This window comes from Falco naumanni, chromosome 7, assembly GCF_017639655.2.
Source record: "Falco naumanni isolate bFalNau1 chromosome 7, bFalNau1.pat, whole genome shotgun sequence".
NCBI lineage: Eukaryota > Metazoa > Chordata > Aves > Falconiformes > Falconidae > Falco > Falco naumanni.
In genome coordinates this window covers 3,734,785-3,762,758 of record NC_054060.1, presented here as the reverse complement: position 1 = coordinate 3,762,758, position 27,974 = coordinate 3,734,785, and the positions used below count along the sequence as shown (strand labels likewise).

Genomic DNA, 27,974 nt, shown 5'->3' with positions numbered 1-27,974 from the left:
GCCGTTCTCCTGGAATCTTTGTTTTCATTTGAAGAAATGCTGTGAGGTCAACTGAGCTATACTGGGAACAGGTAAGACTTGCCAAAACTGTGTCTTTGGTACATAAACCAGATTTGTCTATTACACATAAAAATCAATATTAATACTGTTTGCATGCCCTAAGCAAATGGGAAATGTTAATTTATACAAAATGCTAGGATTTCCCTAAGAGTACAAATTACAGCTTCAATACTTGAGTCCAAGGCAAACACACATTTCTTACCTGTAAGTGGTGGCAAGTCACGGTCATTTGTTTCCTCCACTTCTTCTAAACCATTGTTGACAGTAGATCTGACCTGCACTGCTTGGCTAGTATAAGCTGCTCCATTGGTTGATGTTGCAGTACTTGTAGTAATCTCATCTACTTGTTCCATATCAAGCTGTTTGACTATTTCTTCAGCTTCAACAGCTTGTCCGGGAGAATCTGATCCTGATGTTCCTGTATTAAGATTTTGGCACGCTCACAGTCATTATCTTTAAGCTGACTTACCTATTAGAATACTGATAATCATTATTAATCACACCGAAAAAGTTCCAGAAGATAGCTGCATTTGATTCACATTACAAAAGTAAGAACCAAATTGAAGATCACGACAAATGCCTTTCATGTTTGGAGCAAGAAACTTAATACCAATTGTTTTTTTCTTCTTTTTCTTTCTTTTTTTTATTTTAATAAAAGGTACACCACTAGATACTTACAGCTATGAAAGAAATGTTCTAATGCATATAAATTTATTGATTCTTTTATTAATGATCAACCCTTTTAAGAATTAAGGAGCCCTTTATCTAGCAGCAGTAACTCTTGGTCTGTAAATCAGAATGAAAAGTGTACTGCCACTCAAAACAGCTTTTTCTTTAAAAAAAAATAATTTATCATTCTTAGCTTTAACATTATTGCTTTTTTAAACGATACCTACCATTTTTATTTGCTGGTGAAAAAAAATTGAAAACAGGAGAAAATATGGTTCCCAGTAATGTAGTTCGTGGGGGACTGCCAGTGGTAGGGTTATCTTCTAATTTTCCATTTTGCTTTACGTGTTGGTTTGTCATTTCGTAACTTCCAGCTTCTGTAAAGGAAGAAGAGTTATGAAGTGTAATACTATGCTTCTGTTTTTCACAGTTACATCCTCTCTTTTCTTGTTATTATTTTCACTATGGGAAAGATCCCTCTTGCTCATGGTTCAACTTGGTCAACAAAAAATTAGCCTAAGTAAATAATAATTTTAAAAAGCTAGCAATTTATTATCAAGATTAAAAAAAATTGCCAATTTTCAACACCATCTTAAGTTTAACACTACAAATCAGGAAGCTCTCAATATTTGTATGAAGTATGCTACAGATTAACAAATAAATAAATTTAAATTCTTTAAATGGGCTTGACGATGGAAGACAGACAAAGATGCTGTGCACCTTTCTCCACAAATAATATCAGTAGCAGTGGGACTCCACTAGACAGAAACAAGTGTCAGTGGAACTCCAATGGCTGAGCCTCCAGACTTCACAAGATCAAGCCCGTAATTTATTATTCCCCACTTGTATACACATACACATGCACGCATAAATACAAATTAAATAATTTTTAGTTGTAATGACAGGTAACAAAGGACATAGTTAAATAAATTTTCGTATTACAAAACATAACACATAACAAGGAAGGTTTTCTATAAATGTGCATGTACAGTATAGTACATCCTAGAACTAAAAATTTCCATCTCATGGCTGAGATCCAAGACACAGTTCTGAGACTGAGATGAAAGAGAAGTTATTTACTTCACAGTAACAAGGCTTTGAGACGTCTGTCCATATGGAAGTAAGCACATGTATTCTGTGCACATGAGCTGAGAACCTTTTTGTCAGCTGAGCCTGATGGAGCTGCACAAGGACTTCACACTTCCTATCGTTTCTATATAAAATGTAGTGTGTGCCAGCTGCAACTCAGCGCCTTCACTAATATGCAGTATTTTAACTAAGAACTCCGTATCGCTGGAACAGTAACATGGGCTCAGTGTGCTCTACGCGGAGACCTCAGAACAGACTTGATTTAAGTCAATAGCTTTTCTTCCGTCTTTAAGCACTGCCTGCATGCATCACACTGTGAGCGGGTGCATATCCATTCCCTCTCCAGGAGGCAAAAAACCTGAATTAACAGTAGCCAATACTGGAAAAAGGGTTTTTTCCTCAAGCCATGTTACACAGACATCTGACAACCACCAAACAGGAAATTCTCTCACATGGTAACCTTTCCATCACTGAAATGACTTATTTGGAGCTCTATCCTTTACTCAGCTACTGATTTTGCAAACCTTGTTGGATCACAAAATCTTTGAGACCTCTGCCTTGCCATCAAACTTGGCAGAAACCCGAAGTGGATTCCCACATTACTGGGGGAATGAAGAATGAAGGAACACTGACAGGCAGCACAATCACAGAGTCTCCTTAGAAAAGAAGTCAGCTCTTTTTTAAAGTCAGATTTGGAACCACAGCTGATACTTTAAATGTCACTGACCATTTGATCATGTCATTATTAAAGACATTAAAAAAGAAACAATTTTCATGGGGAACAGGGTTGTGTAATCTCCATCCTTAGAGACACTCAAAACTTGACTGGATAAGGCTCTGAGCAGCACAACTTAACTCCAAAGTCAGATCTCACTTCAAGCTGGATGAACATTGCTGCGAGGGGAGCGGGGGACTGGCCCAGATGACCTTTAGAGGGCCCTTCTGATCTACATTTTCCATGATTCTAGGACAGAAACCCATCTACATGTTTGACAAGTGCTTTCAGTATCTAAGGACACCTGGTTACTTACACAACGCTCATGAGCTGGGAAGCTGTATTTCACTTTTTTATGGTAAGAAAATGGGAGAAGAGCTGAATCAAATAATTATCATTGGTTTATTAGAACAGTAATTTTTAAAAGTTAATTTAGTTCCTGTTTTGAAACCAATGGCTGGTCATGATCATGTATCCAAATTGTTCTTACAAAAATACAATGGATGTGTCTGAGAAGTAATTTAACTGTTGCTTAGAGAAATCGTACTTCGCTACTATCAGCTCAGCCTTGCTGTCACTTAAGTCAATCATATAACCCTTAAGAACCTCCACCATTGAAGAAATGGCCTGTATTTAGTTAAGAGCTGTAAGACTACTGAATCACCATTCAACTGCAACATATGATTAGGAGTATTTACAAACCTCCATTCATTTGACTTTTCCGTCGTACTCGAGAGATCTGTTTATTAGGCTTTTCTCCTGTTTGAGGTGTGGATGTAATCAAGTTGTTATCTATATCCCGTTCAATTCTACTTCTTTTTGCAGGATTTTCTCTTTCTTCCTTAAAATAGAAAAGGGGGAAAAAAGAAACATACTGAATAGTGCCTCTTTTCTCCACTGAATACCACCAGAAGATGTTAACTGTTAGAGAGTTTTGCAAAAGATCTATTTATTGTTCCACTTCCAGATGCAGGGTATGCAACATGTTACCTGGCCAGCTGGAATTTTAAGCTCATTTGAACTGACACAACTCAAAGAGCAAAGTACCAGGAAAGAAAACTGTACTTGGAACTTCTGCAGTAGAAATACTGTCTTTAAGTACTATTTCACTGAACAGCCAATTTATAAATATTGAAGTGCTATAAAGTTTGGGAAATGTAGAGACAAGGCAACTAAAATTACCTGAAACTTGACTTGTCTGCATGTTAAATATATAGGAAATAAACCACATGACAATATTCAATGTGAAATTCCACCACGCTCCCTACATGAAGTGCCTTGCTAAACTGTACACAAGGATATAACGTGCTGCTATTCAACGCGTATCAGATAGTACATGGCAAAACGTAGCTGTTAGAAGTGGTGTAAGCAAGGGTTATGACCCAATGACTCTCCTTTAAGTAAATGACTGATCTTCCCTGTGACACTTACACGAATGATGTAGAACCAAACAGTTTCTCATTTTTTCTGTGCATGAGTGTATGTGTAGGTACACATGTTTAAGACAGGTTTCTTCCCCTTTTTCCCCAAAGTACCTACTACAACTCAATGGCAATCTGAAATCTAAAGCATGACCGTACAGAGTACACTGAAATGTGAGGTATGAGACAAGGCAAAATAAATTGAATTAAATATAAAAAAAAAAGCCATAGAACACATAAAAGTTAATTAAAATTTCTATTTTAGAACTACAATATTACCTTTCTAGAGCAGCAGTTTTACATCTTTAAAAAGAAAAAAACTGTTCACGTACTCCAAAAAAAAAGTAATAGATCTTTTAGAAAAATTAATCTAAAGCCCATGCAAACACTGCAGTAGCTAAAAGAAATACTAACAAATGTGGAAAAGTATTGACAATCGTATCAGAAGACAAGTGAACACCACTGATCCCAAAAGCTTCCTACTGGCAATATCCTTGAGCAACAACCTTGGTGAGAACAATGTAATTACTACCACTTAGAATTAATATCGTATACACCATAAATCCATATAATGAGAGAAAACGGATGGCTCACTGAACTGATAGAAGAACAGTAAAGCATCTTATCTTCTAGGTCATTTGTTCAAATGTTCAACACCGGGGGAAAAAAATGAGAGAAATTAATTAACTTCTAAAGCTATCCATTGGCCTTCATAAAATGAGTTGTGTTCTCATTCTGCTTTACAGAAAACAAGTGTAGAAGCGTTACAGAAATTACAATGGAAACAGGAAATCTGGCTGATGGCAGAGGCACAAAGAATTCACTAAATCTGGACTCCTTTCATCCTTCACGATGTGGTGGGAAAGCTCCCACCTGCTGTGCCCTTGCTGTACTAGTTATATAGAATTCAAAGGTGAAATATGATACAATGGTATTGTGCTACTTGCTTTAATCACTCAACATTTTATTGCATACATATAGAATTAAATATGCCTATTCCATGTGTTTATGTAACAATCTTTTTGAATTATATGATCTATTCAATTCATTGTAACCTATTATTACTCATAATTGTGCCATAAGGAACAGGGCAATGTCACACAGACATAAACATTTTGTTTGCTTTTAGGTTGTTTTCAGAAACCATGTATTTATCAAGGAATGGCCTAAAGTTAAACTAGAAATGATGACAACACATTCAAAGTCAAAAGTAGTTTCTGACAGTGCTAGAAACCCCCAAATTTAAGAAGTTTAAAGGAACTTGCAACAGCAAGTTCTACAATATTTCCACCATTAACATTTAAAAATTTTAATAGTACTTCCTGTGTGCATATGCGTATCAGGTTTTCTGGTATATCAGATTTATCATTTTGTAAATGACCACGACTACTGCCAACTTGCATGGGGACCGCGAGTCAGCAAAAGACCTCAAGATCAGACCCATCACCATCCACATTCGAAGAGCCACACTTTAGTCTCTGGTTTATCTAAATAGCTATAAGGTTTTTTCACGTTTTGTTTGTTTATGGAGTATTTCCAATATGACATCTTTACAATACCAAATAAACAACCTTATGACGATGATCAAAATTCTCAAAATATACTTCTTAGGAAGACGTTTATTGCTGTAAATCCATATAACCTCAGTGGTGATTTAGATTTTGGCTTTCCCATAAACAAACTACTATGCAAGTTGTGCACATACACTATCTCAAAGAGTTATAACGTTTCCATGGCAGCCACAAGACTATTTTTTTAAGTCATTAACGCTTTGGAAGATAGCCCGGCAGTATCAATATCATGCCATGCTAATGCCACTGGAACCACTCCAAGTCCTGCTACAGGCACAGGAGAGGACATGAAAGGAAACAGGAGAAAAATGTGGACATTGTGTATTAAAAAATGTGTCAAGAAAAAAAAAAAAAGAATGAAATGTAATCCAAAGATTTGGGGGAGGAAGGGAAGACGGAGAGAGAGAAAGTTAACAAAACCTTGAAGAGACAAAGGAAAGGAAAACCAGACATATTTCCCTTATCTTAAAATTCCAATGTAAGTGTTTTGCTTAGATTTTAGCATTTTGTTGCAGTGGTTTTGCAGCCAAAATGTTGCACTACTGAGCTACAATATAGATGTTGAATGCAAAATAGATTAATTGTCCTAGTTTAACAGAACACAAAATGTAAGTGGATTTAACCATTTATTTTTACAGAAAGATTTCTTTGTCGGTACCTCAATGTTTCTATGATAGGTAATTAACACATGCCATGAAATACTACAATTCATCATATTCTTGACAATTTAAGAATACAGTGCTACTTTAATTAAAATTATTTCAACTTCAGCCTGTTACAAAGTTATCATTTCAACAGTTCAAAACCCATAAAATACTTCTGAATTTGTATATTTTTATTTCTCGTATAGTTAATCTGGGATACATTTAATTTACTTATGACTTCTTGGCTACTCTTCTTTAAAATTTACAGCTACATAATGTCAGTATCTGGCCTGCTGGGACTGAATTAATTTTGGGTTTTTTTAACTGGTCTCCCTTTACAGAAAAAAGCCATAGTTTTTTGAAGCAATTGCAAGGTTATATTCAGCCTATCAAAGTTACACACATGCACACATGTGTGAAAAATTCACCCTCAAAATGTACATGCAACAGGTTTTAACGTGAAGGTTAGTAAAGTTCAGATTTCTGTCTAAATCAAGACAGGCGAGATTTAGTGGTTTAGCCCTGACAATGTTTGAATTTGATCCACAAAGTGGGGGCAGTGTTCACTGCAATAATACACTGAGTAGTTGTAGCAATTTCACGATAGTTGAATTTGTGAGGTTTGACCTTTATTGATTGATGGACTCCTAAACAATTTTGAATAAAAACGCTAAAAATATTCAGCAAATTTATGTTTACAAACTTCCTTTTCTTAGTTGCTAGTCCTGGTAACCCTCACATTCAAGGAATCCTTAAAACAGAAGTTAAAATCCTACTGAATTTATTACCCAACATTTTCACAAAGAACTACCTAGGTAATAAACCCCATGATTTACTGGATTGTCTTAAATATGCCTACAATTGACTCCTGTAGCATCTGAAAATCTGCTTTATAAAAAAAATAAAATACAAAAAACCCATTAGCTGTTACCTGACACAACTACGACAGGTACTTCTTGCCTTCCGATTCTTTACAAGAATGTTTTGCTCCCACCACATTACATGTTTGTTTATACTTAATAGAAGAAAAGGTTTTAAATCAAATTTAGCTGAATACGACTCAATTAAAAAATAAAAAGAACCCACTGATGGCGTACCTTGGGTGTGCTTCCTTTAATAAACTTTTTGATTGAAGACAACAAGCCAGTTTCATTTTTCTGTGGTTTTCCTCCGCCAACAGGTAAGCTCTCTTCTACCTCCGAATGTTTCCTCTTTGCCCTCGGAGCACGTTGTGTGTGAATTTGATTCGATTGCTGAGAAGCTTTCCGCGTTCTCAGCCTCATTTTCATGTGTACCACATGTAAAGCTATAAAAGGAAAAAAACAAGAACAGTTAGTCATTGAAGAAATGTATTAAGCTTCAGATCATGAATTCAAAAAATTATATAACACTGACAGTGTTCTGATGCACCGACCTTTTACATCCATATATATGGCTTAATTTAAATCAAAGAGAAGAGCTATTTAAGTTAAGGCGTAACACTGGCAGAAGAACAAATTAATATCAACTGGCCATGGCTACATCTAACCATTAGATCAATGAGGTTTTTGCAAAACCCTCCAATCTGAGTAGCAGGAACAAAAAAATCTACCTGCTTTTAAGATGAAAAGGATTGTATGGTGCCTGGTGTCTTCAGCATCAGATGACTAGACTCAATGACCTACGCAGTCCTTTCCAGCTCTGTGTTCCTCACAATACTTCATTTTAAGTCTCTACATTAAATCTGAGATGAGGCATAAATCTAAATTCGTGTCAAGTGTTCACAGAAGAAGAAATCATAAGTGAGACTATGCATTCAATATAGGTGAGGATATAGCAGCTCAACATAGGAACTTAAGATTGATCTTCAATACAACTGTATTTGGGAATAAGATTAGGCCACAGAAGGACTCATGCAAGGGCAGTATTTATTAAAGCAGAGTAAAAGGCCATTCCAGGGAATGTGTCCCATTCATCTCCAACCTTCAATTGGACTGCTGGTATAGTCAAACTTGTGCATAAATATAACTGCTTCTCTGGACTGAGAGATATGCCTTCTTCAGCTGACGGAAGCTCATACTTCGGTTAATTTGTATGGGACTATTCATGTGCTTAAAACTATACATATACTGGATCAGGAGCAAAAAAAGAAGTACTAACAAATCCGTCTGAATAGTAACGCTCAGAAATACCGGTAAGAAAGTAATACACATTTCCTAGCTGAAGTCGTGACAAAAAGCTTTTATTTTTTTCAAAAGAAAAGCATATGCTTATCACAATAGGAATCAGAATCTGCTTTTTGGAAGTTCATTTAGCATGTATCGTATTGCCTCACGGACAGAATAAATAATCTATAACACTTAAAATATAAGCAATGTCACAATAGCTATCTTGTTCAGGAAAAGGCAAGGGTGGCACTGGTATGATTCACAGGCATGGAAACACTGTGGTAACATTTTTTCAAAAACAGTCCAAAAACTGTGCACAGTTGCATTTGTTCACAGTTGGATAAATCTCAATCTCAAACGAAAGGTGTTCCAGCTAGTGAAGAATAACACAACTACTGATGCTGCTGTTAGAAGACTCAACCAAAAAAGTACTCAATTAGTATTGTCAAGAATGAAACAGTTTAGTTACATATAGTATTTGTTTTAACTGCCAGCAAACATCAGATATCATTTTTTGTACTTACATATCCAGCATTTTCCATCAGTAGTTTAAAACAACAGCCATTTACAGAAGGGAGGAGGACAAATCAAGATTCTAAATGACTGAAGTAACTACAGCAAAAGTAGACTGATATTTGAGGTTTAAGGAAAGACCACAAAAACCATAGCCTAAATTTATAAAAAGTGATTCCTTATAATCTTGCGCCCTCTAGTAACAGAAGCATTAAAACTCCCGAGTCCGTTAAGAGTATCCTTTCAGTATTAACATTTGCAAAAAAATCTGCATTTCATTTAAAAGGATCTACTGTATGTAAAAAAAAAGTAATGCAGAGAAATAATGAAAAAAATCCCCAGAGATTTTAATCCTATTTTCTGTTCTGACTCTTTACCACTAGAAAAATAAAAAAAATTTAAAATAACTTTCTTATACAAAGATGTAAAATAAATATGCTTGTTATCAGGACTTGCATCTCTACTTTTCCTTCTTACAAACAGCTGCCAGATTAATTTTCTGGGCGTGATTTATAGTGGGAAGGACCTACAACACACATATGCTCCCATTGTACTTCTGTGCAAATCAGAGGACCTAATTATAGAACTGAAGAAATTATCAAACATCAATGGACAGGATGGTCCAAAGATACCTTAAAACATGTAATTTCACTTCAGAAATATTGTGGAAAGCACTACTTTTTATCAACATTGTGTGCATTAAGTCATGTACTTTTAAGTTAGCATGACTTACCAAAATCGTATTATCCTAGACAGCTGAAAAAAGAACAATTACATTTAAGGTTTCTCTGTGTTCTTATATGTGGGAGATGAACTAATTCCCAATCCTAGCAGGAAATACAGCCTGAGACAGAAAATGGCCATTAAAGTTTTAAACCAAGTAGTTTAAATATATCCATGTTTCAAGTTAAATACCAATTTGTTGGAAGGAAGTTTGATAAAAACAACACTGTTTTGACATGTTAAAAATATTCTTAAAACTCTCCAAGGAGCTCTAGTCCTTCCACAATTTGAAAAAGGGAATTTTATTAGCAGTTATTATCAACCTGTTTAGGAATTAATTTGGCTGAATTGTAACTCTCTGAAATTCTACGAGATGTATATTACAGGGAGATCAGTGTTGGATCACAGACAGCAATCTCTAGGGCAGAGAAGTAAGCAGAGGAGTGCAGACAGCAGTCACGAACACTTCAACAATCCCAGCTTCAATTGGTTTCAAATGGGCATCCCCAGCCCAGCCCAGTCGCCTCCTTCCCATCTCTGACTTGCCAGGCAGCCCTATGCCAGCCAGAACAACTAACCCTTCTCCTTTTGTATTGCACAGGTCGCATGGGTTGTTGTTTGCATTCCTTCCTGCCAGGAAGCAAGACAAGAGCAAGAGGCAGGCTATACTCATGAGGGCCCCTCGGGTATAGGAAACGTGGTTTTGCTGAGGAGTTGAGGAGAAGAATCTGCTATACTCCACGTTGCCTGATTTTCCTACAACTGAAACAAGTATTAGGCAAAAGATGAACCAATGTAATGTTTGTCAACGGTGAGTATGTATTTATCCAGCAAGGAACCATTCAACTCATCTGTACACCACTGCCAGAGAGTTCTTTGGCTCATTTCACACCCTGGGTATCAAGCCTGGGGTTATAAGTATCTCTAATGGACTTAGCAACAGCTACCTGCAATCCTCTCAATGACAGGAGTTTGCTTTTCTAATGCTTGATACATTTGGCAGTGGCCAGTTTCTACTTGAATTATAGTCACGTTTCTTTTCTGCAACAAGCATAAACCAGACTACAACACTTAAAACACTCTCTCAGTCAAAATAATCAAGTCTAAACATGTACATGAATTTCCTTCCTCAAACATGTACAATTCGGATTTCACCACAGCATGCCACTCGGCAAAGAGCCTGACTAAACGCATGTGTAACCGAGTACCTCGTTCTGTAAAGGCTGACTTAGCTGCCACCTTGGTTGTGCCAGAAACACGTGCTAAGACCAGAGTCATGTGGGATTACACTAAACAATCCTAAGCAATTTTTGTACTTTAAATCTCTTTTCAGCAGATTCCTTCAGCAGCTTGCAGCTCAAAATCCCCTCTCTGTGCAGTAGTGTAATTCCTTCTCATCATGAAGAGTTGATACTGAATCATTACCGCAACATCATAAACGTGAAGTCAACTACATATATTAGCAGCAAATATACTGAATATTTAAAAACTCGAGCCATGTTTCTGCACTGTATACATGTCATATGTTAAACTCTCAAAGCCTCAAATTCTTTCTACATTTACAATAAACCACGAATGGGGGGGTGGGGGGGTGGGGAATGGAGGGGGGGTGGGAAAAGGGAAAACCCTCATTCTTTGAAAGAGAAATACACAACAAAGAGGGTCTAAATGAATTTCTCATTAAACAACTTCTGAGACAGGAAAATAAGAAATGAAGGAGCTATTAAAAAGCAGCAGCTGAATGAGCTACAGCTGCAATAAATTCCCCATTTCCCTGAGTGCCCACACACTAAGTTGTCAGGCTCACTCCTCTGTAAATACTGTTGTTATTCCATGGCACAGGTACAGTGTACCTACAGGAAAGAAATTCCTGTGAATGACTCATATTTCTAAACAAGAGCATACATCCATGAAACTTTCAGTTAGGGATTATCTTCTTTTCCCACCACACATGGTACTACTATTTTACCTATTTCTCCCAAAACTATAGAAGAAAAATTAGGTGAGGCACATGTAATTACAGGGTTTAAGGCTTTTTGATGCAGGATGGTAAAAGAACAGTAGTGACAAACAATAGGGAGAGAGAACTGACAAGAAATTCTAAAATTATAGTGTTGAACAATTTATAAATTCAATTTGGTGCTCAGTAATAACACTGAATGGCCACCACTGTAAACTGTATATGCCAAGCCTGAACACCAGAAAAGTTCTACAGGATTAGGACAACTGAACACGCTTCAGGAGTGTAACTTGGTGAGTGACAGGAACACACCAGATAGGTGGGATCTATTCATTTATTTATTTATTTATCTCATCAATTTCTCTAGCATTGAAATGTAATACCCAGGTCTTTCCCAGGCAGATCAGAGAGATGCTGCAAATCCTCACTGGATCACAAAGAGCATCACGCACTCCCTAACACCACAGAAGTGCAGATGTACAGAGCTAGAGAGAGCTTGTGAGCCTACCTCACCACCCTGCATGGCGTCAGGAGGCAGATTGACCTTCTCCTAGGAGGTGAGACAGTAAGAGAAGAGGAAATTATGAGGAACTTGCATCAGATATGTTGGGATTCTCAATGTTTTTGATACAACAGAGCTTCTCTTCACCCATGTAACAAGCGATAGGATGAGAGGAAATAGCCTCAAGTCACGCCAGGTAAGATTTAGATCAGGTATTAGGAAAAATTTCTTCACCAAAAGGGTTGTCAAGCCCTGGACCAGGCTGCCCAGGGAAGGGATGGAGTCACCATCCCTGGAGGTATTTAACAGACGTGTAGACATGGCACTTAGGAATGTGGTTTAGTGGTGGACTTGGTAGTGCTAAGTTAATGGTTGCACTCAATGGTCTTAAAAGTCTTTTCCAACCTCAATGATTCTGTGATTCTGCTGCTATAGAGCATATTAACCTCCTAGTGTGGACACAGCCCATGTTGACAGAATATTTGTTTTCTGCTGCCACAGTACACCTCCCTTCCAAATGACAGAAGTAAGCCAAAAAACACTCCCTTTCCTCAGAGGAATTGTGCCCGTACATCAATTTTTGCCATCATTTTGCCATGACCAGTGAGTGTAAAAGATTCATACTGCAAAACAAAGCATACTGAAAAATGTTGTGAAATATATCCAATTTTAACAACAATATTCTTCCTGCATTATTTCCGCAGCATTTCTTGAAACATTTTTTACGCAAAGCCAAGAAAGAAGTAAAATATTTTTTTTAGATTTTGAGCAAGAGTGTCAATGCATGCTGTCTATATTGTAGATACAGATATAGAGATGGATGCATGACCAACACACACAAAGCCGTGAACTGTCACCAAATTTAACAGCTGTGACAACTGATACCTGGGTTTCAATTTGTGAGCTACCAGTGGCAGGTTCAGTGGCTCACTATCAACCAGCTCGGATAACGCAGACCTCGCTGCTGAGAAAATGTGTTCATTTCTTTCAAATATTTCTGGATATACAAGCTGGATCACAGTGGGCACATCCACAGAAAGAAAAACCAAGAACAAATATTTTCTTCAACTTCCTTTTAAACAAACAATACCAGTCATATTTCATCAGCACATTTCATTACTGTAATGTGACCCAGATTTCAAGTATGAAGAAACATCCCAACGAGAAGATGTGTTCATTGAGCTGGCTGAAGTCCATTCACATGGTACTAGTGATGCTTTCAAGAAACATAAGATCTTACGCTAGTGTACAAAGAAGCCTGAGTCACCATGGGAAATGGACAAAAAGTTGGTAAGCCTATGCCAGGTCAAGAGAGAGAAATATGGGACAAATGATAACCACAGTGTAATGATATACCTGTCTGGACTCACAACAAAGTCAAGGAAAATGACTTATAGACAATGTCTTTCATCCAGACAGGCCCCAAAGCCTTTAAAACTTCAAGTAAATGTTTTTTGTTAGTTCAAAGATGTTGAGACTTTTCCCCCTCAAAGACTTTTGGCCTTTCTTTAACCAACTTATTCTCCTTCCCTAGAAAATTACAGCAATTTCATGTTATTCCAGCTGATGTATTTCATATTTTGCAACATACACTATTACCTGTCACTCTCCTCAAATCTTTCAAGTGTGTTTTTCTGCAGCTGCCTCCTAGAGAGACAACTATTAACTAGGAAACCATGATTCAAAGTCTGGAAGTAGTGCTAGTATAATGTACATAAAAACAAGATAAAAAGACAATGACTTATAAAACCAGCAAAACACACAATATGTACTATTCAAATGTTGGTGCTTGGCTATGAAATCTGGATAAATATATAAAGAAACCACAAGTTCCATCAAATAAATAGCTAGCAATTGTAACTATCAGAGATCCAATGCAAATGGCACCCTGTAAGAGTCGGGCCAAAGAGAACAATATTGTCTCAACATTGCCAACAGAGACCTGGAGATGGATGTGGTCCTCATGGACACCCAGACACAAAGACCCTGGGAAGGAGAACTGCACGGTATGAGGAGTACTATGCCGCTCCCTGCTACCTGGGACTGGAAGGAACAACTACAATAAGGCCACATACCCGCTGTCCAGAAGATGGATCACAACCACTGCCATAGCAACAAACGAGAAAACTTGAACTTCAGGTGAACTTTTCTTCATTATAATACAAAAACACACCTTCTGGCCTGAAGCTACCCGCCTCTAAGGCAAACCACGCCTTGGGCACCCCTCTTTGGACATGCTGGTAACCGTGCTCAAGAAGGTGAGACTGGCAACAACCCATGGGCCAGAGGAGGAGCGAGGTGTGTTGCTCGGCAATAAAAGATGGCGCCTTAGCAACCGAACCCTGGAGATCTTCCCCACCAAGGATCACGAGGATCGGAAGGATGGGTGGGACGCTGCCTGGACCTGGGACCATAGGGACGCCTTGGACTTGTGGTGGTAGCTATAATCCTCTTTCCTTTCTTTTTACTTTACCTTTCCTTCCCTCCCTGCCACTCTATCGCACGCCGCTTTACGGGCAAACAATAAAGTTGTGCTGTTTGATCAAAGCATAACCCCTTGGCATGGTCACCTTGATTTTTTGCACTTTGAGATCATAGTAAACGAACCATCACGAGTCCACTGTGTGGACCATGACATAACTCTAATTTTATCTTGCTTCATTGAAAGCACCTTTTCTTCTCCCTCTCTTTCAGGTTACTAAGTCATTTCAACCTGAAATAAAATCATGCCTGGAAACCCTGGTCTTCAGTCCCCATGTTTTAACGATGATTCCTCAGTACGTCTGTCTCAGGCTCACATACATAGTTCTACTCTCCCAAAGATTAACCATCTCCCCTAAACGAAAGATTTTCTTAGAAAGATTTTGCCAAAGAATGAAGGTGCCTTTTCACAACTGGCCTTAACAGATAATAGATTTTTTGTTACTTTATTCTTCTGCTCTAGCAATCATATTTCTAGGCACCTTTGTTTTGCCATTGCGTTGCTAGTGAGGCTTTGTTTTGATTACACTACATGCATTTGGAACTGAAAGTTTATTCCCTCCTGGCCAAGATATTTTTATCTCTGCGAATGTGGGTACATGCTTCTAATTAATTCAGTCTTTTCAGTTTGGGTCAGACTACTAACCAAGAAATAAAAATGGAGAGCTGGGTTAATTGTTGAAGAGAATCTCAGAACAGAACCCCAAAATCTACTGCCAAAGAAAGATACTATTTACAGTCTCTGATGTTGCCAAGACAAGCATTTTACATTAGTCATCTTCAGATATTGCGGAGCTCACCAATAGTGGAGATGTTTTGAAATACAGATTTGCAGTGCCCAAGTTTTAGATGAGTGGATAACGAATTCCACTACAAACAGCACCGTTCCTGTTGAGATCCTGGAATGGACCAGCTGTCTTTAGACATATTAGGCTCTCTGGACATTTAATCCATGCTGCTAGGCACACAGGGAGCCTATTTTTGGAAGCCATCTCCCCCTTGTTACAACCCGTGGTATAGACAGGTTGCTAAACACTTCCTGAACAGACCTTCCAGGATGTTGGCTGACCACAAAAAAATCCTAATGAATTACTTTTTTTAATTGTTCATCTCATCCATATTAGTTAACTTTTTAATTAAAAACAAACAAAAAAAAAGTTAAGAGTAATAAGCTCAAGTAAATCTGTGTTGGATTACAGAAGCCATGGTGTAATTTTTGTGTTTGTTTTGAGAAAGTAGTAATTTTTGCAAGGTCTACACAGACAAGAGAGCTGCCTTTTGCTTAACTTCACCAGAAAACCTAATCTTGCTCTACTTCACCTTAATCTTCCTGTGGTATCAGAACCACAATCACATATTCCACAGGACTTTGTCAGGTTGATCTCTTTTAAAAGGCTAGATAAAGTTTTGGCTGCTCCTTTGGCCTTAAAACAGAAGATTATTTTTATTGTAGGATGAAAACTCTTTAAATGATAATATGATCCTTATTGTCCTGGAAAACATAAAGCTTCAAAACCTTTAAAAATAGTTCAAACTGTGCTCTCTACTTTATAAGGGGGTGCTATTATGGTTTTCTCGCACCTGGCCTTCCTGTTTTAAAATAAATAAATCAACCAACCCTGTTATTAAAAAGGGGGGAAATACCATCACAGTCAAGATTTTTATCAATTACTGTCCATAAAAATTTTAAACTAAATGTTTTCCGCTACATATACATGCTGATTTAAACCTGACTTTCATATTCCATTCTGGCCTTTTTCTTGCATGGAAAAGATCATTCTTATAAATTGCAGTCTCTAAGGTTAATTTGCTAATTTGTACATGTACCCAAATTAAAAACTGATACGAAAAGCAGTGCTAAAGTTTTACCATCTTTACTGATTTGTGAGTGATACTATGTTTTTACATATAACCACAATACTGAGACATTATCAACTCGTATCTCATTCACTTTCAAAACCTTACCTGAAATGAGTTTCAGGGACCTGTCTGATCCCATCACAATGAGGCTATTTTACACATTTTATTTTCTGTCATTAGTATTTTTTTCTGTCTTATTTTGGGTCAAAAATCCCCAGGAAGAAACAAACCTCACAGTGGAAAGTTACAGAAAGTTTCTGGTCAATATTCCAATACAAAGTATAATAAGCACAAGTTACCAACAGCAACAAAAGTTTTGCAAGCCAAACTTATCTGCATATACGCTGTAATGTTTCCATTCTACTTCGATTCTACCTTGAATTTTGCTTATTTATTTCACAAACTAATTGCCTCCAGTTTGGTCTAACATATTTCTGCCACTTCAAAATGTGTAAGATGTAATGAAACAATAACTATGTGGCTGTAAAGCAGCAGATATGGCTCTTGCTTGGTAAACAAGCAGGGAATTGCTCTGTTGAGTGAGAAAGTAAGTGTTTGCCTGGTGCCTTACTTTGGAAAGTTTATGTCTGAGAAAAAGGTAGAAGCTACAGCACTATTAATACTACCATTACCGATGCCATATGGTACAGGTTTACATTCTTAAGAAAAAATGCAAAACCAGCTAGTATTTTAGTATGTCTGGCAACCTGAGAGCCTTTTGGAGTCAGAGCAAAGGAAGGCTGTGCATATGTATTATGGGGCATGGATTCATATGCTACACTAATAAATCTGAATGGAATAGAGGCAGCTAAAGTCCACTAATCTCCACACTCAACCCAGAAACCTGTATCTCTATGTTTTAAAACAGAGAAATCTGCAAGAACAAGAAGTGCTGTTGTCACCTATAAGCTTACACAGTTGTTGGATTTTTTTCCAATGATTCCTCAGTATTAAGCGTCAACCTAGCCTCTCCATCAGGAACTCCACCGGACAGGAAAGGCCTGTGCCATGTTCCAAAGCAAAGCAAGTTTTCTTGAGCACGGTTAATTCATTAGATTATGAAGCAGTTACATTATAATTTGGGAGAATTTTCTAGATATTGAGGAGACCTAATTGAATTTAAATAACAAACCTAATGCAAGTTAACTTAAATACCAAATAAATACTTGGAAGAAAGTTAGTTGTCACCTTTGTGCCATATAGTACCTATGATAGAGCACACAATACTTTTCAGTAGAAATATTGAATAAATAATTTAGCAAAATCATGAAACAATATTCTTGATATTTATAAACGTTTTAATGGAAATAGAAGGAATGCTTTCTAGTTTCCATACCTCCTTCCTCCACACCCCTTCCAGCTCCGTAGGTACTTTTTCATTGTGCATTACGATCAAGGGAAAGTGGGTAGGGGGAGAGGGAAAGAAAAGGCAGCCTGTCTTTCAGCGATGCTTTTTCCGACAATAAAGTCAGTTTAAGGAGCTATTCATTCCTCTACTGACTTTGCTGCCTTTCAGCATGCAGTTGCAAGACACTAGTTTTTGCTGGGGGTTTGGCACAGGGAGCTCCAGCCTCCCCTTCTCCAGCACAGCTCGCTCTCACCCGCATGACAGAGTTTGCTGCTCTGACAGGCTGTGGCTCCACGACAGCCTAAACCCATCTAACTGCCGTCATACTCCTGCACTCTCCCTGACGCAGCTCTGGCGCTCAGCTAACCCTCCATTTAGCCATATTTTTAGGCCAGTTTAGTAAACAGAATCACAGAACAAGGGATGGAATGAAAACATACAACTCCTGGCAGGGGAAAGGACAGTTTCGAGTAGTAAGCCAGCAAGCCCAGGGCATGGCGTTAAAGCACTGTACCATGATCACCCATGTGTAACTACATAACTTAACACAACTGCTCAGCTGTCAGCATGTTCTCTGGCACAGTCACATATGGCATCAATGGCATAGCATCCTCCTGGATGGTGCTCAGGAACACGTGGGAGAGCTGTTCCCTACAGGCAGGAGAGAGGAGGTCACCCTGTTTTGAAGGAAGAGCGCTTAGCTGGGAGGATACAACCTGTATCTCGCTGCTTGCTCTCAAGGCCAAGGAACACATCCTGCCCGGTTTCACTGCCTGGTCAGTGGGGGACTGCAGCAGCCAAGAGGCTGTTCCAAGCTGCTTTGGAACCACAGCCTCATCTGCTGTATTATCAGCCGTGAGGCTGGGTTTTTTGTGTTGATGTGATCACTGAAACTATTCAGGTTTAAAATTTGCCTTTTCTGGCATGTTATTTTAACAAAGACCATCCGGTCACAAATTTTTTAAAGCAACTGTATTTTATGTCATGGGTTTCATTCGCTTACCGTACTCTTTGATGGGCTGTATTCTTTAGCATAAATATTTGCAAGCTTTTTCTATTACTGTTGATTTTTTTACAGCCTTGTTTCTACAGAAAATAAGGCTTAATACATTTGCACTGTCCATAACTGTCTGTGTGTCTGCCAGTCTTCCCCAGGTAAACGTGGAACTCAGTGACTACATCAACACTGTTTCACAGAGGGAGAGAAATATCAAATATGCCAAGTTCCCACAAGTTTTCTGAAAATGAAAAGCTATGTAGGCAAGACAGACCCTTTTAGCACCCCCAATAAGCAAAACAGCCACAGCCCAGTCCTTACCCCACATCCACTCTGGCTACACACAGACACACTCCACCTCGTCTCCTTTCCTAGCCCACCTCTACAATAAAAAAGGTCAGCTCCTGTGCAGAGGCAGGGCAGCGAACGAACAGCTATGTGTTCTGCTCCAGCACAGCCAGCAAACCCAGCGCAGGCACCGCAAGCACCAGGAGGCAGAGCAAAGAGGAGGTGCTCTGACTAGGGGTGGGGACACTTGAAATGCTGTCGCTAGAGAGGAGGGGGCTGGAAGGTAAAAGGAATACAAGTCCGCAGGAAAACAGATCTTATCAATTCAGCTGTTCAAGAAACAACATATAACTAACTGGATTATTTCAGCTTGTGATTACCTTGTTCAGAAGAATCCTCGTTTATGACACAACATGACAATAAAGTAACTCAGAAATAAGAGTTTGAAGAAAAATGCTGAGAACACCATTCATGTAAATGGTTGACACCTTTTGTCCCCAAGCACTACAGAGTAGTATTTAAAAACCTACATATTAAAGTGTGTGGGTGGAGGGGAAGTCATTCTCTCCTCATCCTTTCAGTATCATATATACATTATAAAACAGAAATTATTTTTTGGAACTCTCTTTGAATACAGAGGGTAAACAAAGTCCACCCAGATTAGTTTAAACAACCATCTATTGCAAAGTTAATTCAGCAGACTTTGTGCAAAAGCAAATGAGGAGTGTCCACCTAGCCACAGGCAAAAGAGCAGAGCTGAGCTATGGAACTCAAGTAACAGGTGGAAAAGCACCCATTCAGGTACTCAGAAAGCTCTGTACAGATTTTCTTCTGTACTTGCTTCTATTCTATGATGGCTGACTGAAGGCTTTTAACGCTCTGATACAGCCTTTTCACATCAGACTTGTCCCATTCTATCAACTGCCATGTGCAGATTCTCACTCCTTTCACAAGAAGCTTAACTTGAACAAAAAGTTTAAAAGTGGGTGGCATGGCACCTTTTGCCTTCTCATAAGGCAAGATGCTGTTTAACATACATCTGCACCAGTTTTTTAGTTTGGATCTAGCCTGAGGTTTTGAAACAAATCTCATCATCCCCTCTACAGTGTTTCGGTTTGCATAACAAAGCGGCCTCAGAGCATACCGACTGGAGTCCTCTGCCTGAAACTGAACTGGAAGACACACTTCCATCACTACAGGTCACGGGACCAGACCAAGTTAAAACCTCCAGAAATGAAAACGACATGCACATCAAGTCCTCCACACCAACAGACTCAATCTACAGTTCTGTTCCTATTGCACCACACAATGTTTGACAGTACAGATGAAGACTGACAACACTCTAAGTAAGTCGATGTAAAAGCACTGGGTTTATCAGCATTGTTACTTTAGTTGAAAAATAAAACTAAACCATCAAACAAACAAGAAAGCCCTATACCCCTTTACCCTAGTAATACTGACAAAATACCAGCTATCTAAATGCAGACACAGAGCCTTTCAAATTCCCAGCAAATGGCACATTAACAGCTAGCTACTCCTCCAACCTTGCAGTACCTAACTGAAAGGGAACAGAAAATACCTAAAGAAGAGAAAGAGCAATCTTACTGAAATAACTTTTTGAAAGCATGGACCACTGATGACAAATGTTTATTTTCTAATCTTATACTATTTTATGGTTTAGAACTCTATTATGTTAATTAACTCAGGACATTTTTATATTAACCATTAATCTTTGAGACTGAACATTATCAAACAGTTCCCAGGTATATAATAAACCAATCCACTATCAAAAAAGAATTATTTTCAAATAAGTCCAACAATGTAATTAAGCATGACACCTCTTCACCCAAAACTGTATCTATACAGCCCATTTTTCCAACTGAGCTCTCAAAGACTTCTCTCTTATGACAGCTAATAACCCTTCTAGTCTCTCAGCAACACAAGACTAAGGAACTATAAATCCAGTAATTACAGTTGTTTAAGAAGATCACTTCAGCTACACCGAAGTCTCCAAAACTTTCTTCCAAATCTGTATTTTTAAGAACATAAATTAAAAATATCAAGATTCCACTAACATTCTTGGCTTCTTCTTTAATATTCATTGGTTCTGTCTTGATAAGCAAAATAAACAAGCTTTTCCAATGTTCAAATCTATTTAATTACAACTGCTTGGTCTTGACAAGAGTCTAAGGTGTCAAATACATTGAGCTAGGTAATACAACCAAATAGACTATATTTAAATTTAGTACACACAAAGCCCATAACTGCCTTTAATGTTCTCGTGCATATTTCTGCTACCTATAAGTTACCTTCCTCCCCTCCTCCACAAATAATAAAAAAAAAACCCAAAAAACAACAAAAATACCAAACCTTAAAACGTCTGTTCATACTATGCTTTTCTTTGGCAAACATGGAAACATAACTGCTGCCCACGTAACTACTAATAACTAGCTTTCTCTTACTGTCTTTATTTACTTAACTTCTGACAGACATTATTGTTCATTATTTCTCAGACATGCATGCAGATACAGACACAGGACTGCAGTACAAGCAGCATGTTGCAGTTGTCCACATTTTCAAACATAAATGAGCTCAGAGCCCTCACCTCTAGGATTTATCTCCCTCTCAGGTGATGGATTTGAATCAGGTGACCAGGCATCACAGGGCACCCCGAAGGCATTATTTCATATAAAAGGAAGTCTGCTGCACCTAAATGAGCTCCCCTAGGATAGTAAAATTAGAGAAATTCCTAGGAAGGGGAGAAAAGAGACAACTTAGGTTGTGTTATCTCATATGAAAAGGGTACTGGGAAATGAAGCAAGGACAAAGGAGACTACAGATCCTAGCTGTTACCTCAAGTTAGCCCACTCCTTCCTGAAATAGTGGATACTTCAAAAACACCAGATAGGAGATGCAAACTACAGAAGAGCGAGCCTAGAGGAAGCTATCAACAGATGAAGCAAAATCCCACCACAGGGGGTAAGAAACAAATATATCTGCATTAGACTCTTTGCTCCAGCACCTTCAGCCCCTGTACGTTAAGCAGAAGATGCTGAGTACCCTTGACATTCTACCTAGATTAAGGAAATCTATGTGTCTAAACCAGAAGTTTTACCTGTATGCTACTACCTCTTAGAAATGTGAAAGGAAGGGGGAAACACTATTTTTCCCTAGTCAAATATAGCTAGGGTAACAAGTCTCCTAGTGAGTGCAAATGCAACTCGTGCTGGCAAAAGGAACCCCTTTGTGTAGGGGTTTTACCACTAACTAGGCTGGTATTGCTGTGCCACTGAAGTCTTTGTGGTATAGTCTAATCCTCAGATTGAATTACCTACCTTCCTCTAATTAGCACCTCCTAAAATATAGGGTGAATCAAAGCAATCATGTTTTAGAATTGCCTAAAGTAAACGGAGTTATGATTTAGACTGAATCAGTGCAGCTAAAGCTAAATCACTTAGAACAACTGCTCTGATTTGATCCAAGTTCCTGTTAATTTATTAATTTAAATTAGCTATTCCTAAGCATAGCCTAAATAAGGACAGGTTCCTTTTCTTTCATATGAGGCTTCAAGGATGCTAACATGCCCTACAGTATCGCCTTCCTAGCCTTACTCTGCTGATGACACTCCTGCTGTGTTGCCACTGTGTGTGTTTATACATGTAAAATAATTTATTCATAAGTAAATTCTAATCCAAATTTTTTTTGAGTCTTTGATTATTTTTTTTTCTCCTACTTGCACTTGGTATATTGGCAATGAATGGTAAGATATATTTTTTTAGCATTGTGCTACTTTAAGTAAGTATGCATAGCTTATTTTCCAGATGCTGTGGAGTTAACAGTTCCTTTTAGTTAAACTTATTTTCATAATGTTATACTAAAAGTTACACTACTACAATAAATATTATGAGTTCAAAACCAGAAGTGTTTTATGCCTTCTAATGAGATTCTGCACCCAAAAGAAAGAAATTCTGAATTCAGACAGGAGTGTTAGGGATAACTTCAATTTCCATCATCTCTTCTTCATGCAACTCTGATATCCGTGTCGTTGGTGGACAGAGGATCCTCATTAGATCTAATGCAACAGATAGGTAGCTTCTTAAATGTTGGCTTTAGGGTTATTTTTAGCTAGATGCATAGAAATCTGATTGATGGGGCTGGACTCTCATGAAATTTTCCCCATGGGGAGCTCTATTTTTTTATGTCAATACAGCAGAGATCAATGCAGCTGCCAAGTTAATGCTGTCCACCAGCAGCTGCACGTTTTCTTTCCCTTGGCTTGTCCACAGATCATGGTATTACCATAAATACCAACCCATTAGATAGGGAAACTGAGGCAACAAAGGACATCTGTGAGATCACACATCTGACAGTGCTGGCAAAGGTGAAAATACACTTCAGGCTTATACTCAACTCACTACTTTCTCATACCAGATCATCCTAACAAGTGTTTTCTTTGGATCACAAGGTACAATGAAAGAACTTATTTTCTGTAGTTAAGGGGACCTTAATTGAAGTAATTACTGAAACTGATCTGATTGGGAAGTAATCTATTTAGAAGCTAAGACTGCCAACTGGGATGCCACCATCCCACCTCTGAAACTGATGCCTTTACATGTTGATGATTGCACACTTAATTTTTCAAGTGCTATTGAAAAAGTCTTCATCTGTGAATGTAAAATATTTATTTTTCTAAAATACTAAACAATGGCCATCTAGGCAACTCAACATGTAAACAACATGTTATATTGGCTTTCAAGAATCTCTGTCTATGTGAGCTTCTCCAAGCAATCAGAAGAGACACACTGCACTGCAACTAACGCTGCACTTCACCAAATTAACCTATGTTTAAAGTACTCTATCGGGCCTGACTGTCAAAATCCCTGCCTGAGACAGCTATTCTTTATAAACAAGCTTGTGAAGAGTTCACCATTCCCTTACAGGATGAGAGCAGCATGATTCAATTTAACTAGTAAAAATTGCAATCCATTATGAATTTGATTAATCAACTATGCACTTCTAGTGCATACTTGCGTTTTCTGAAGACTTAACTGGGAAGTATAAACATCAAATGAACTTTTCATATACAACAGATGAAAAGCAATCTTCCATTTAAAATTTACAAGAGATTGGTGCCAACACTTTAGCGGTAACGTAAACTGCCAGTAAATGAAAGAATTTCATTCACTTAGGCCTTTACTTTCTGGGTTAATAAGAGTAAGAACTATCATATCTGATCTGCTCACAGTAATGAATCAGAAAGGCACTTGTCAGAGAGGAAAGCTCCTGAGAAAGTATGGGATAAGGATGCAGTCACAAGGGGGAGTGTGTGTGTGTGGGGGGGGGCAGCCGTTAAATCAGGGATAATCTTAATAATCCTGTGCTGACATTATCAAAGTCCAAAAACTATCACAATAGGATCTGGCTCCCCTAGGGAGACCAGGCTGAAAACACATGGATGGGAAGAAACTTGTACAGGGTTTGAATCGGGAGAAGGTGCAAACCCACAAACTCCAAAGGCATTTTTAGAGTTGTACGATTACCCTGGCCTCAGATGTGACCTTGAAATTATCATGACGATGCTCCGGAACTTCCAGTTATTCCTTCAAAAGGGCCAGAATTCTCAAGCTTCTGTCAGAGTGTACATATGTCTAGAAATGCACATTAATTTTAAATTTCTGCCAAATTCCAGTCCTGCTTGATATATCCTGCTTTTACAGACTCACAGAATGGTTGAGGTTGGAAGGGAACTCTGGAGTTCATCTTGTCCAACCCCCCTGCTCAAGCTTTTCTTGCAAGCTCTTGCCAAAATAGTTCAGCTTGACTTTCAGCATTGGTTCTCACAAAAATGTGCAAGTACTCCCAGTCATTACTCCACTTACACCTATGAAAAAGTTTCTTCCATGGGAACAAAATACTTGCGTAGAAAACTTTCAGAAGAGGAAAGGTGATTCTTAAAGTCTTCTGCAGACACTACTTTTGTTGGAGTAGTTGTCAACCTCAACAGCATTACAAGTGATCAAAGAAAATAAAAGCCAATACAGTATGGAAAAACTTTGTAAGATGAAGACTAAGTTTCCTTTTGAATTCAGTTGACTTTTTTTTTGTTTGTTTCTTCAACTGCTTAATGCTATTCAGCCTGCGACAGTGTCACATCAGCGTGCTGGGGAATCAACACAGTGGAAGGAAGTTAACACTTGCGGTGGAAATCTGAAGATGGAAAATTACCTTCAGATTATGAAAATACATGTACAGCTCCAGCATCTGTGGAATGTTTACAACTTTAGAAAAATGGTCTAACTGTACCATTAAATCTCTGGGACAGACTGACAAGAGAATATTTTCTTTAATGAAAGAACTTCCTCGCATGAAACAGGAATGTCAGCTTCAGTGCATTCTCCACTGACTGGAACAGGATCAAGTCTTAACTAAGTTCCACACAATGTTTTCAGGGGAAAAGTGGAGACTGTTTTATGGAATTTAAGTTGGGATTTGGCTTGCATCCTAGAACATATATCTTGGTATGAAAACTGCTGAAATATTTAAGTGGGCAAGCCACAAGTGTCCTTGGAGCTATCCAGTCACTGGAAGTCACACAGGCAAAGCCTCCTGAGGGAGAAAAGCTTGAAGTGGGAAGGGGGTGGGGGGTGAGGGAGGGGCAAATAATCTTTGAATCATATCTGTTATATAGAACTGTTCGCTTCTGCCTACAGCATGAAGTAGTTACAACTTGTTTTCTGCTACTGTCACAGATCCAATACGTTACTCTAGCTAAATCATAATCTCTTCCTGCCTCAGTTCATCCATGTGTAAACCTGGTTCTCTAACTCTTACCTTAATGTGTCATGGGGCTTAATTAATAACACTTAGGTCTTTTAAGCCCTCTACAAACATTAACTACTTCTTGTAACAACTCTCCGAGGTATTATTATCCCCATTTTACTGATGGAGAAATGGCAACAAAGGTTGTGACTTGCCCAAGGCAACAGAGTAATAGGTATACTTAGAGATCCTCTTCGTGGACTACTGTATTGTAACAGTGGAAACTTATCAAGAAAGGCAAAGTCAATAACTGCAATCTCAAAATCGCTTTTTAAAGTGCACCATAAGCAACTGCAAGACTATGAAACCCCCTGACCAGCAACAATAGGCTTGGGCTCAGAACAAGTGCTGCAATCATCACCGCAGAGAAACGAGTACCCTCGGCAGACCTAGGCGAGAGCTCACCCAAACAGTCACAAAGAAATAGCAAGACCTGTCCACTCATGTGCTCCTAAGTACCGTAAAATTGAGCAACAGGCTTGTACAGTATTCTTCGGTAGCACAGAAGCCAGCAGATAATCAATGCGGTATGTGACACGCTAATACCTTCTGCTGCGTTCCCAGTATTGACAGGGGATGCCGGTAACGGGTTCAGAATGCGGTGGTCCCGCGCGCCAGTGGCCGGCACATCACGGCCGCTGTTCCCCCACCTCCTGCCCTCACAAGTGACAGCAGACAAAGTTGGCGTTACTCCCCCTGCCCGGCCGCGCTGACAGCCTTCGCAGCAGCCTTCTGCCGCCCCGGGATCTCTGCCCGGGCAGCCCGCGGCGTCGCGCCGGTGCCCGGCACCCGGCGGGGAGGCGGCGGGGCGGCACACACACACCCCCCCCGCCCCGTCCCGTGTGTGTGTCCCCGGAGCCGGTGACAGGCACGTCCAGCGCTGCCGCCCGGGTGGCGACAACAACAGCCAGCAACAGGCGCGTCCTGCGCGCTCGCTCCGCGGGAGCCAACGGCGGACATGGCCCGCCCGTGCGCAGCAGGGGCTGGGATGCAGCCCGCGGAGCTACGCCCCCGAGCCGGCCCGGCCCGGGACGCGCCCCCGCCGCCCGCCGCCCCGCACGGCGCAGCCCCCGCGGCGCCCACCGCCGCCCGCGGAGCGGGACGGGACGAGGCGGGCGGGACGGAGGAGGCTCACCGCAGGCCTCGGCCTAGAGGGGCGGGCGGGGGGTGTCAGCGCGGGGGGTGACAGCCGCGCCGCCCGCTCCCCCGCGGGCAGGGGGCCGGCCCGGGCGGGCTGCGCTCCCGCTCCGGCGCGGCCGGGGCTGGCTGGCCTCCGCGGGCGGCGAGGGGAGGTGAGCGGGGAGGGACGGGCTGGCTCCGCACGCAGAGGGGCGCGCAGCCCGGCGGACGGGCGGGCGGACGGGGGCCCGCCGCGGGGCAGGCCCCGAGGGGAGGCTCCCGCCGGTCACTCCGGAGCGGCCACCCCTCGCCTTCCCCACCTGATCCCGGGCTGGGACTTCGCGCTGGCTGAGCCGCCGCGGCAGTTACCTGTGGGTGCGGGGTGCCGGGGAGGCGGGCCCCTGGTGTCCGGGTTCCCGGCGGCCGGGCCGGGCCGCGCCGGGCCGGGCGGGCGCCGCTGTGTTTACACCGCCGCCGGGGCTCCGCGCTCCGCAGCCGCTCAGCAGCCAGTCGCCATTTCCCGCCTACCGACCTGCTACACCGCACGGAGGGACCCGGATGGGGAGAGGGGCCGCCGCGCAGGCGCAGCCCGGCCGGGGGAGGGGGGCCTGGGGACGGCGGCGCCGGGGCAGGCCGGGAAGGAGGGAAGCCGGGGCCTGGCGCGGGGAGCGGCGCCCCGAGGCGGCGGGCCCGGCGGGCGGGCGGAGAGCGACGCGGGCCGCGGCGCAGCGGGGGTGCGGGAGAGGGCCCGGCCGCCTCCTTCCCCGCCGCCAAGGGCGGGAGGCTGCGCCTCGGGCGCCGGGGCCGAGCCCGCCTCACGGGGAGGAGGCAGCGGCCGCCCTCGCTCTCTTGGCGCCGCGCCGAGCCGGCCGGCGGCCTGCCGCGCTCTGAGGTGAGGCGAGGGGCGAGCCCTGAGAGCGGCGGGGGGCGCGGGCGGGGCCCGGCGGCGGGAAGCTGTGAGGGGAGGCGGGAGGCGTGTGGCCGCCGCAGCGCTCGCTGCCGGGGCCCCGCCGGCCGGGGAGCTCCGCAGGGTCGGGGGTGAGCGGGG

General features: G+C 40.8%; 1 protein-coding gene across 1 annotated transcript in view; it reads right to left on the bottom strand.

The window, feature by feature from the left end:
- The window catches only part of CTDSPL2 (CTD small phosphatase like 2), a 44,521-nt gene extending 17,068 nt beyond the window's left edge, over positions 1 to 27,453 (bottom strand). Inside the window, exons 1-5 of the mRNA XM_040600445.1 lie at positions 27,296 to 27,453; positions 7,267 to 7,475; positions 3,236 to 3,374; positions 957 to 1,106; positions 263 to 478 (exon numbers count right to left, since the gene is read on the bottom strand). Coding sequence (XP_040456379.1) covers positions 263 to 478; positions 957 to 1,106; positions 3,236 to 3,374; positions 7,267 to 7,458 — 697 coding nt within the window. The 5' untranslated portion in view covers positions 7,459 to 7,475; positions 27,296 to 27,453. The remainder of the gene's footprint in view (positions 1 to 262; positions 479 to 956; positions 1,107 to 3,235; positions 3,375 to 7,266; positions 7,476 to 27,295) is intronic.
- Between the last annotated feature and the right edge of the window lie 521 nt (positions 27,454 to 27,974).